The 12,651-nt window shown below is 46.0% G+C and overlaps 1 protein-coding gene across 3 annotated transcripts in view; it reads left to right on the forward strand.

Annotated features, from left to right (window-relative positions):
- Positions 1-11,082, forward strand: part of MDGA2 (MAM domain containing glycosylphosphatidylinositol anchor 2) — a 504,155-nt gene extending 493,073 nt beyond the window's left edge. For 2 of the 3 annotated variants that reach the window (XM_068130811.2, XM_068130813.2), the window contains exons 17-18: positions 8,799-8,901; positions 9,125-11,082. In XM_068130811.2, coding sequence (XP_067986912.1) covers positions 8,799-8,901; positions 9,125-9,225 — 204 coding nt within the window. In that variant the 3' untranslated portion in view covers positions 9,226-11,082. The remainder of the gene's footprint in view (positions 1-8,798; positions 8,902-9,124) is intronic. The other variant, XM_068130814.2, reaches the window with a different exon arrangement.
- The last annotated feature ends 1,569 nt before the right edge of the window (positions 11,083-12,651 follow it).

The raw sequence follows: 12,651 nt of genomic DNA on the forward strand, positions 1-12,651 counted from the left end.
TTTAACTTATGCCCAGACAAATGGGCCCGCTCATGCACACGGGGAGATGGAAGAAGACCAGGTTCGCGTGCCAAACGCGCCTTGCTGCCGGTCGCTCCCGGACAGCTCGCTCGTGGTGTAGCCCTCTGGCGGTCACGGCACGTATGCAGGAGAAATGCAGGCAGGAGGAAATCGGGCGTCTGTGGCCCGGCGCGGGTCGTCCTCTCGAGCGCGCGATTAATACAGCGGCAGAACGCAGGGTACAGGGCACGGGGCAAGTTCGTGTACAACGAGGCTATTACAAAAGTCAATTCAAGCACTTCGACTTGTTCAGGGCTGGGCGACTTTCACTCCTCATCTCTCGTTATTGCTCTCACCCGTTCTGCCGCCCACGAACTCTCGAACTCTAACTCCACGAACTCTGCCTGACGAACTCTCACACCTCTCTCTGCTCGTGTGTTCCCGTGCGTTCTCACTCACGCTGCATTCTCGTGCGTTCTCACTCACGCTGTGTTCTTGTGCGTTCTCACTCATGCTCGTTCTGCTGCTGTCCTGGTTAATGGGCTCGGGCCCGGGCCTTATATGGCACCTCCCCGATCTTACCCGAATGCTCCAAGCCCCGCCTCCTGCCGCAGTGGTAAGCCACTCCCCTCGAGCCCTGATTGGCGGCTCATTGCTTACCGGCCACTCCCCCTGCAGCTCATCCCTTCGGCCTTGCCAGACTTGTTGAAGGCCTACCATGTGGCATTTCCAGCCCAAACCAAAAGCACCTAAGCTCACTGGCCTACTCAACGCAAAACTAAACATAGGAAAGGACTACGCTTACATTTACTAAGAAATATCTGAACTATCGCGAGGCTTCATGTTGTGGTGCAACTAACTAAGAGGGGGAATTAACCTTTATTTCAAAACCGCAACACTACACCCCTCTCTCGTCAGAGCAGGAAGAGCGAGCAGAGCTGGCTCGTCCCTAACCGTCCGTACCCCCCACCGTTGGCTACACTACCCTAGCCCCCCTTGTATTTACAATCCGTCACTACGTCTTGTCTCCCATATCCCCCTCTAATTCCGAATCCGTCTCCCAATCCCTCCCAGGAAGGAAGGAATGGGACAAACACAATGTCACATTACGTCGTGATGCGTTTTACAACTCAAACGGCTTACAGAGCCTTGGTGTGGAGCTCGTCCTCCTTGGTGACTGGCTGTGGATGGTGCGAAGGGATTTCTCACATCCTAACTACTCTATTAACGTTAACTCATTTAAACTACCCGGGGTCGTACCCCTGCCAATCGGCCTCTTTAAACTATGTGGTTCTAAGAACCCGAATTCCCATTGTCCACACTGTGGTGCTCTCTGATTTTGGGTCTCACTCCCACAAATTTTCACTCGTGCCCTCGCACAATTTCGGGGCTGGGTCGTGTGGCCCTACCAGCAGGTCTACCTACCTGCGCACCTCCGCCACTGAAGCCGCCACCCGAGCTTACCTGCTCCCGTGACTACCTAACTGGGGAAGGCCCTCACTGGCTCTTACCCCCTCTGTGTCCACCTTGGCATCGGGCAACCCGGGTCCTCTCCTGGGATCCTCGGGCCCCAGAGCCAACCTGCGGCCTCACCTGGCCAACAAACTACCAGTGGCGGAATGCCTCAATAACTATACGCACCAATTAAGCCACACGCCCAGCCATGTCACTGACTCATGCACCATACAAAAACACTTCTTTTGCACTACCCGCACCACAGGTGTCAATATCCATACAAATTTTGCTTATGCCCTCTACCTGGCTTTACACTACCCCCCCCCCCCTGGGATTTCGCGAATGGGTTCCACCTCCCCCCATTCGATCCTTCGCACCATGCATTCCACACCTTTTATTTCACACCAAGCATTCCACACTACTTATCTCGCACACCACTTTTTTTTCTTTTTCTTTTTGTATACAGAGTCGAGGCTCGTGAAAGAGCTAACATTTATCAAACAAACAAATCAAACAAACAAGCAAACAAAGTATATAAAAAGGGGAGCGGTGGACAAGATGGGGAGAGAAGGGGAGGAAGCACACAAACACAACATTTGAGAGCAGGGACATCGGGAGATGTGTGGGAGGGAGAGGGCCTGGGTTGGGGGCTGCATAGGTATAAAACGCAAGGACACTAAGGACTTCCAGGAAAGAAGTCGGCACCTCAAAAAGTGGATTTGGGGTGAAATTAGATGGTGATGGTAGAAACCACCATTTTGGATGGTAGAAACACTACTTTCACACACCAAATATCTTGCACGCCTCTTGTGCTCACACACCTCAAAAACAATTCCTTTTATTTTCCACACACAATTCCACAAACACACAGCATCATCCAGCTGACTACTTCCCCTAACACTCGTGCTTCCCTCGTCGTCCCTTTACACTATGCACACCCTGTTTCTTTATCAACCATCTAAACTATCTACGTCCCCACTATAGTCCTGGTGTCACTACTTAATTCTTGTCTCTACAGTCTGCTAGATCCCTAACATTATCCGAGCCCTCCCACGGCTAGCTTCGGTGCCCCATGGAGGAAACCATTGCTGACACCTCCATGTACCTATCACTGCCATCCCCCTAAACTAATGCTCATGGGCCCCGTGCGTGTGAGGAATGGTGACACTACCATTCCCCCACGTGGGGTACACTACTTTCATCAGTCCACTACACTAGGTGCCTCTCCGTGTGGAAGTACATTGTCACGGCTCGGCCTCGAAGGGCCGAGCGATCCATTCGGGTGGTTGGTCGCCTGTATGGGATGTCCGTCCGGCATTTTCGATCCAAGGGGGGAGGTATGGATCGGCTGAGGTGCAGGGCTCCATCCCTGCGCGGGGCCTCGCGGTCCCACGCACGGTGACCCAGCCAGCCACGGTCGGAGCACCTCACCCGACAGGGTGCATGGCTCCGAAAACTCCTACCTCCCCTTTAACCTCGCCCGATTGCCTTTCCCGCCACGGCACGGCACCAACCATACAGTGCGGGGGCCGGAGGCACAAGTCGTGCATGCCGGTCCTTTTGAGACCGATGCAGCACGGATTCCCTCCGGTCCCTGCTGCACACAACTCACCGGGCGCTCACGTCTGCTACCCGTCCTGCTAGGCGCTCCCCCCCCCCCCCCCCCCCCGGTCGGTGTCGATGCTTGAGCCGCGTCCTCACCACTCGTGACCCATTCCACATCCGCACACCCAGGCGCCCGCGCGCCTCCCACACATCCCGTTATCGCACTCTCCTGTGCACACCCTTCTCTTACACACTCAGGTGCACACCACCCAGGTGCACTCGCACCTTCCACACACTTCGTTACACACTCTTTCCGCACACAGTCCGGTGTGCATTCTTTCTCACACTCTGTACTCGTACCTGACAACCTAGGTGCACTCACGCCTTTCACACACTTCAGTACACACTTTTGTTCTACGCACTCGGCCCTCGCACACTCTTTTTCCACACCCCCAGGTGCACACTCCCGCTCATGCCCCGGCACACTCTCTCTCTCTCGTACTTCGTAACACACTCTCTCGTACACCGCACAATGGGCCTTCCTCGAACGCCCGGGTCTCGCCTCTGTCCCAAGCGCGCCGAGAACCCGTTCGTGCAAAACACATTCTCGCCATTTTCTCTACTCACCGCGGGGCCCTCCTTCAACGCCAGCACCTGTAAACTTTTATTGAGGTTAGCAAGCCCGGCATCACGGTGCAAATACAGACTTTTTTCATGCTCCATAACCTCCCGTGATTTATTTTCTGTTTCTCCCGTCTCTTCAGCCCCAATTGTTTCTTTTTCCTCGACGATCGCCAGCGCCCATAAAATTTATTTTTCCAACTCAGCCTTCGCCGGCGCCCCCAAAATTTATTTGTCCAATTCGACGATCGTCGGCTTCTCTACCACTTCCTCTCGCGTCGCGACCCTCATAGCCCCGGTCAACTTGGCTGCCCTTTGCTCAAGCTCACTCCCCATGTGTTCTTCGTATCGCTTCACCTCATAGCGCACCACCGCGAACTTCTCGCTCAACATGCGCCCTATCTCCTCCCCTGCCTCTTCCGTGTCCCTTCTGTATTCCTCCCTCATCTTTTCCATGTCACACCTCCATTTTTCCCTTCTTGACTCTTCTATCTTTTTTTCCATTTCCTGGTGGATTTGTCCCCCAATTCTTTCATTTGGCCACCCATTGTGCTTTCCAACCCTTCCATGTTACACCTTGATTTGATTAGTTCGGTGTCCATTTTTCCACTCATCTTTTACCTTTCACACCTCCTTTCTCTCATTTCCCTTATTTCGTTTTCCAACCCTTCCTTCATTTCTTTCGTTTGTGCTAAGATTTGTGTCATGAGTAACTGCATGTTGGAACTCACTTGCACAACGGGTCCTCCGCTGCCGCCACGTGCGAGGCGCCGCCATTTACTTTACCTACTGCCGCACCATTTTCAGCTTCCACTACCAACTGTTCCTTGCCGGTCCTGGGTCATCAGTTTCTCTTCTTTTATTATTCCCACTGGCATTTGACCGCCTTGGCCAGCCATGGTACGAATTTAATTTGATTTTTAAAACTACATTTTGTCCACTCGTAATTTTGAGTGCATGAAGCGCACTCTAGGTCCAATTATCTCACACGCCCAGACATCAATTTGCTGCGGCCACTTTGTCCAAAAAAATTTTCAGGGTTCAAATCCCACTACTGACTACCAAATTGTTGCGGATCTCCCGAAGCCCGTTCCCGTTACAAAGGGGATTAAACGCCTTTTTTCCCCCTGGGTCTTCGGGTCCGCGAGGCCGAATCGCCACTTCCGGGCAAACGTGAAAAAGGGTATCGGGACAAATTCGCACGTACCTTCAACCCACGCTGCCACAAAAGCGGGGATCGAGCCTCGCACGAGCCACGCTTAATCGAGTATGCCCGAGTGGTATGCGCACCAGGTGACTCGTGCTGTTACTTTTATTGGAACCCGATTTGAGCAGTTTTATTCGTACCATGCGAAGCCAATGGATGGAAGGGACAGGGCGGTCAGATCAGAGGAAGAACATGATTTATTATTATTTACAATGATAATGATGAAGGAAAGGGGGACACAGAGCAGAAGCTTAACCAGTTTAACTTATACCCAGACAAATGGGCCCACTCACGCACATGGGGAGATGGAAGAAGAGCAGGTTCGCGCGCCAAACGCGCCTTGCTGCCGGTCGCTCCCGGACAGCTCGCTCGTGGTGTAGCCCTCTGGCGGTCGCGGCATGTATGCAGGGGAAATGCAGGCAGGAGGAAATCGTGCGTCTGTGGCCCTGCGTGGGTCGTCCTCTCGAGCGCGCGATTAATACAGCGGCAGAGCGCAGGGTACAGGGCACGGGGCAAGTTCGTGTACAACAAGGCTATTACAGCAGTCAATTCAAGCACTTTGACTTGTTCTGGACTGGGCGACTTTCACTCCTCATCTCTTGTTCTTGCTCTCACCCGTTCTGCCACCCACAAACTCTTGAACTCTAACTCCACGAACTCTGCCTGATGAACTCTCACACCTCTCTCCTCTCGTGCGTTCCCGTGCGTTCTCACTCACGCTGCGTTCTCGTGCGTTCTCACTCACGCTGCGTTCTCATGCATTCTCACTCATGCTCATTCTGCTGCTGTCCTGGTTAATGGGCTCGGGGCCAGGCCTTATATGGCACCTCCCCGATCTTACCCGAATGTTCCAAGCCCCGCCTCCCACCGCAGTGGTAAGCCACTCCCCTCAAGCCCTGATTGGCGGTTCGTTGCTTACCGGCCACTCCCCCTGCAGCTCGTCCCTTCGGCCTTGCCAGACTTGTTGAAGGCCTACCATGTGGCATTTCCAGCCCAAACCAAAAGCACCTAAGCTCACTGGCCTACTCAACGCAAAACTAAACACAGGAAAGGACTACGCTTACATTTACTAAGAAATAACTGAACTATCACAAGGCTTCATGTTGTGGTGCAACTAACTAAGAGGGGGAATTAACCTTTATTCCAAAACCGCAACAATATAAACAAAGTTTCTTGTACCAAATTCCTTGGTCTAACAATTGATGATAAATCGTCATGGAAAACTCATGTTGACAATCGATGTTGTGTTAGATTATTATAAGAAATGTTGGTGTTATTAATAAATGTCGTATTTCACATTGATTGTACCTTATTACCTCCACCCATCGAAGGTGGACGGAGATTATGTTTTCACCCCTTTCTGTTTTTTGTCTGTGAGTAGGATCTCAAAAAGATGTGCAAGGACTCAGTTAAATTTAGGTGGACACATTGAGTGTGTGACAAGGACTAATTGATTAGATTTTGGTGAATATCTGGATCCTAATCTGAGAATTTTTTTGAATTTCTAATGTGATTCTTCACATTTGAGAGATGGAGCCAAAAACAATATGTAGCATGATATCTCAAAAAGTTGTGGACGAGTTATGACAAAACTTGGTGGGAGTTAGTTATGTGACGAGAACAAGCCAATTAAATTTTGTTTCAAGTCACTTCATTCAAGTTCACTCCTTCATGCCTCTTTACTCCTGCCTCTGGAACAAACTCCCCCACTCTCTTCAATCCCACTCCTCCCTCCAGGTGTTTAAAACAGCTGTTCACCACCTGATCACCATCTCTTATCTTCCCCCATCCAAAACCTTGATCTTTTCTACCCCCGTTAATTCACCCCCAGATCCACTTTTTTTGAAATACCGACTTCTTTCCTGGAAGTTCTAGCAGTGTCCATGTGTTTTATACTTCTTGCACCCCCTCTCCCTTCCCATGCCTCCTCCCCCCAAGCCCTTTCCCTCCCACAGATCTCCCGATGTCCTTGTTCTCTTCTGTCATACTTGTGTGCTTCCCTCTCTCTCTCCCCATCTTGTCTCCCGCTCCATTTATTGTATGTTTTGTGTGTCTGTTTGTTTTTTTTGTGATTGATGTTAGCTCTTTCACGAGCCTCGATCTTGCATACAAAAAAAAAAAAAAAATACTAATAATGAAATCCGAATCTAGATCCGGCCTATCTGTGGGCTACAAAATGTAAAGTACTCAGCATGGTGGAGGTATGCGCTCTACCGAGTGCCGTTCTAGCTTGTATCTGTTTAATTTAGGATTAACGATGTTGGTTATATTGAATAGAACTGAGTTGCACACATGTTGACTTGTGTTTGTAAAGAATAATGAATATCACAATCACTCTACAAGACAGGCCAATTCTTATCATCAACCTTTTACAAGAACTATGTTTGCAAAAAGACATTTGTTTTTAATGGTCATAAATGCTGGAATTCTTTCCACACGTTGTAGAAATGAATATGTTGAATTGATTTGAATGAAAATTTATAATTATTTCTCTTAAGTTCATTCTGTTTAATTCATTGATAAGTCACAGAGGTTTTGAAGTGATATAATTCTCTTCATACCTCGGATTTCACATGCATATGGAAAATATACTACAACTAACATTTGTGGCATAATGTGATGGATCTGCAGACCTTTTTACCACCTTTTCCTTTTTTCTTTTCCTTGTTTTGTAAGAGGAAACTTACTGTTTTTTAGTGACGTCATAAAGGACACAAACAACAGGATCAACGTAATGTGATAAATAAGGTGGCGTAAGAGATGCTGCATCAATGGTGGTGAATTTCTGAAAAAAGTTTGTTGTTGTTTTTCTGCAGCCTTTAAAATCTTTATTCTATTTCAATTGAATATTTACTTGAAAACTGTAGAACACAAATCGCCTTGTTGTCACTTACGAATACTTCCCGTTTAACAGCACTGTACTTCGACAAAATATTACACCATTTCATGCAAAATATTACACCATTTCATGCAAAATATTACACCAATCAACTCGTGCTCTCAGAGTTGGGGAATATCAACATTCAGACAAAATGGAGGCTCGTATGACATATAAGACTGCGTGGGGTAAGGTGTTCAATTAACTCTCTAGTTTCTTTTTTATTACGTTTCTTCACGTTTAATATGAAAACATTATTTTTATTGTTTCTTTGGAATGACGAAATAAACTAATGTACTACGACTACAACTACTACTACTACTACTACTACTACTACTACTACTACTACTACTACTACTACTACTACTACCTTACCCACTCCTTTGGGAAGGGAATCAACCCAAGGTCGCATTTTTGGCTCAAAAAAACATGTCTGGCCTGATATCCACCAAATTTTGCTTACCATCTGGTAGCACCCAGGGCTAGGTCGTAGGCACAAGGTCACAAGGGTGGAGGGGACTTGCCAATGTTCCCAAAGGGAGCGGATGTTTCTGGTATCTGAACTACACCTTTGAAATCTTGCAATGAATAGTGTTTTTGGTCACCATGTAGATGAGAATAAAATACATGTCTAAAAATATGATCAGTTAAAGTTGCCTGTTTTGCATGTTATGGTAAGACTAGTTAAAAAATAGAAAGAGGAAAGCAAATGTCTCGTCTGTTCTTGAAGCGGAGTAGAAGAGGCTGTTGTAATTCAATGTTTTTCAGTGAGTATATGTGAGTTTGTAGGTCCCCAGACAAACTTTATTACATATCAGATTGTTCATTCGCAAGATCGATTCATTTATATATTTTGGTGGAGCTCTGCATCGTTAAATACTCCGTCTTGCTTTGCCATGCTTTCCCTTCACAACCCATTAATTTTGAGCCCAGTTGTTGTTATGCCACCATGACATTCGTCCCTGTATTTCATTTTATTTTATTCTCATTTCCTGCTTTTCCATCTTTCTCCTACTTTCCCGACACCTGTGTGCATTTATGTCTCCTTCCGAATTTTTAACCACCTCACAACTCTTCCTATCCTTCAACCAGATCATCTTGGAAGGTGTCCGTGGATCTGGAATGGAGGGAGACATTGCTATTGATGATGTTACAGTGGTGGAAGGAAGTTGTGCAAAACGATCATCGTTTTATCGTGAGTTTTCTATTCTCTGCAATTTTATTGCCTGTGTCATCTATTATTATTTTTTATCTTGTCCATTTTTTAAAAAATCCTCTTTTTAATCTTTCTTTCTCTCCTTTTTCTCTTCCATAATGTTTTGATTACCCTCATCTGATGTTATAGACATCCCTTATTTCATTGAACGTATTTTTGACTTCTCTTTTAAATTACACCTCAAAACACTTTTCCTCCACAGCTTCTCCACAGAATTCCTGCGATATGGTGCAATCCCACACATGCTGTCATCCGTATCTCGTCGCCCTTGCTCTTGCCTGTGGCCTCATGTGGCCAAGGTGATGGCTATGTCGCTAAGCCCATCTTCAAACTCCAACCTTCAACCACCCACCCAAACACCTCCATGATCCCACGAACGAGAGACGAGCAAGGGACCAGATGATGAATGCTGCCATGCCATAATGACCTATCACCAAGGAGTGATGAAAGCTAAGAAGTTGGGGCACCACGAAAACGTGACCCTGACATCATTACTGCTGTTGAACAGTGGAAAAAGAGGGCAGAGAAGCGGTTTCTTGGGGGACGCTACACTGCAAAAGAAACCGTGCTCAATGTGTTCGTTACACTAATTCTGTCTTGTTCAGCAATTCCATACAACATGTGCAAAGGAAAACTACCAAAGACTGCTGCACACCCGCATTAACTCTCAAAATGATCACTGTGTACTGTGGATGCCATCAACTCGTGGCAGCACCCGAGTCCCTAACCTATCTCGACATCTCGTGATCCCAGCGTCGCACCGAAACGTCAACATACTCGGTCACTCTGCCCCCATCTTTTCATATTTCCGGCATGGCCCGACAGAGAAGGAGCCCGAGGGGTGGAAAAGGCTGGGACGGTTGTGTTCGTAGCAGGAAGGGAGATGTAGGGAGAAGGCAACATCAATGGATGAAGTTAAAGCACAAATCATAGATGCTCTTTAGCAGCTCCGCAGCACATTCCCAAATCATGAGGCCTGTTGCATATTTTGCATAGTTTCACTTAATCTACAGCAGCTCGACCATTCACCGAATATGACCAAGCAGCCCTGCCACGGAGCACAGTTTTGTACATTGTATTGTCGACGTACACTGTCGTACACGCGTTACTCTTACTCCTCCCCTTCTTCCATCGCTTGTGCTTTTACTCCCTTTTTCCTTATCGTGCCATTGAAGCGAAAGCATAATAATCTTAGTTAATCCATATTATCGAATTTAGAAGAAGCAATTTTAACATACGCACACAGAATACTTAACGTTTTATAGCAGATGTTAAGTCAGCAGTTTCTCATGGTACAAAGAGCCATGCATTCTCTAGACTGTGTTCCTCTTTTCCAGGCATTTCCCAGGTCGCAAGTTATTTAGGCCGTCTCATATTGGTTGAACAAAACGGTTAAGGTTAGGTGGCCAGGAAATAAGAAGGTTCTGATGTTTCATTGTAACAAATTTGGAGCGGGCGGGGGGGAACGATTGGATATTGCGGCTTAGGGTTGGGTTGCGTTGGCCGGGAATGTTCTGAAGCCATGGAATCGAATCCAAAATCGGTGGAATGGATGCTGTTTCTCGAAAAAAAAACAAGGGAACCGTTTGCTTTAGAATCGGGACAATAATGGAAAAGCAAAGATCTGCTCATCTCCTGACTCATTCCTCCGACATTACACCAGATACGTTGCTCCGGTTTTGTGGATGAAGCTTTTCTGGTAGGTCACGTTTCAGTGAAGCATCAGGCAGGAAGAACTCTCACCGTAACGGACTTGTGGTAACTAAGGTTCCCAACCCCTCAGCCACGATTAATATCTGCGTGTTGATTTATTTCCCTTATTAAAATTGTTACTATTGTCATGATGATGATGATAAAGATGATGATCGTTATTGTGTATGAATTAGCACCAGATGTAATTAATAGGTAATGTCTGTTGTGAAAACATTAGCTAGAACTGTGGGCATTGTTTTTGCATCAAGACCGGAAGTCAAATGATTTTCTTATTGATAAGCCATAAGGATTGATTGATTGATTGATTGATTGATTGATTGATTGTCGGCCCGCAGGCAGGAGCAGCCTTGTATAAAGTGGTGAAAACGAACAAACACGAAACTTTGCTGGTGAAGAATAACTTTGTTGAATGTTTCCAGATCTGAAAAAGAAAACTACTATCATTTTCCTCTGTCACTTGGATTGTTGTTTTTCACACCTTTCCTGAGGAGTTTTCTTTTTCGGTCTCTTTCTCTTTTTCCTTTCTCTATCACCAACTCTCTCTCTATCTTTTCTTTCTCTTGTCTCTATCTCTCCTTTATTCTCTTATCTCCTTGTCTCTGTCTTTTCCTTCCCATTGCATGCCGCCTTTTAGTTCATGCTAATTCCCAGTGGAGCTCTTTCTCTCTCTATCTGTGTCTATATTTCCTGGAAAATGATAGCACCAGATAAATGACAAAAGGGGAACAAAATGTAACAGTTTATTTCCAATTGGTAAAATTTTTGCAAAAAAGAGTGTGCCTCCAAACTGCATGAGCCTGGAAAGCAACTTACGTGGCGACGGATTCCCATAAAGGAGGAACGGATGTGGACGGTATTTTGTTCCATGCAGCCATGCTAGTGTTCAGCTGTTTTATAACAGTACTTGATGGATATTATAACAATTTACATGTCAGCTGGGGTCATGAGTTCTCTTCTTCCAACTCCACAAAAACCCAAGGATGTAAGGTGTTATCCTATTTCCAAGGACACTCACCCTTCCTATTATTCCACTTTACCTCCCTGCAATGCACACCTTATCGAGGTTGTTGAATCTCTCCTGTTGTACATACCTGTCTATCATCATTCCCCTACTCACTCCTCCAATTACCACCACCAATCTTCTTCTTCTTTACAACCAATATTCTTCTTCACATCAGGACCGCATAAGCCAATTCAGATCATCATTAGGAAAACGATTATGTCTGGGGTTAGGAGAAATATCGGCTGCACTTGCAGATTGGCCACTAATTGGTGATGTAATAAAAGCAGCAAAGACAAAATCAAGCCTGTGGGGTTCCTGATAGTACAAGTGCTGCAGTAAAAAATGTGTGTTGAAACTGCCAGAAGAGAACTGGGCCAATTGAGCGATGTCGTTACATGAAAGCCAGACAGAGAACAGCTCTGTAAAATAATGATAATAAAACTTCCACAGGCACTAATAAAATCTCTTTCATGTTTTCAGCCGCCGGTTGACGCGTCTTTATTTTTTGTCAACACCGTACATACGCTCTTAGAACTGCAATGAGCAACCAAATAATTCATATTATAAAGGCAAACTGTTGTTACCCTTTTCAAAAATATAAGCATAGCACCCTTGAGCACTGCTCAACCAAAAAGATTTATCATAAAACATATAACTTTATAACCAATCCTAAAATTGCACTTTTTCCAAATAAATTGTGTACAAAATTTCAGATTCCACTATTTACAAATTGAAATTGTTCTGAACACTGTTATTTTGCATCGATTCACTGAGTGACTCCAGCATCACCAGCTATGAGTCTTATCAGCTCTACCAGGTCTCCGTGTATATCAAATACAGTGCCCTTCATAAGTATTAGAACAGTGAAGTCAAATTTGTTATTATTGTTATATTCTTAAGAAATTTGGATTTCAGATCAAAAGATGAATATGAAGCAAGAGTATTGGTATGTACTAACCCAAACACTAACAGCCTTTATTTCCTGGTATTTCTATGCATAGACTGCCTTCAGA

This window comes from Myxine glutinosa, chromosome 11, assembly GCF_964187855.1.
Source record: "Myxine glutinosa chromosome 11, kmMyxGlut1.1, whole genome shotgun sequence".
NCBI classification, from domain to species: Eukaryota; Metazoa; Chordata; class Myxini; order Myxiniformes; family Myxinidae; genus Myxine; species Myxine glutinosa.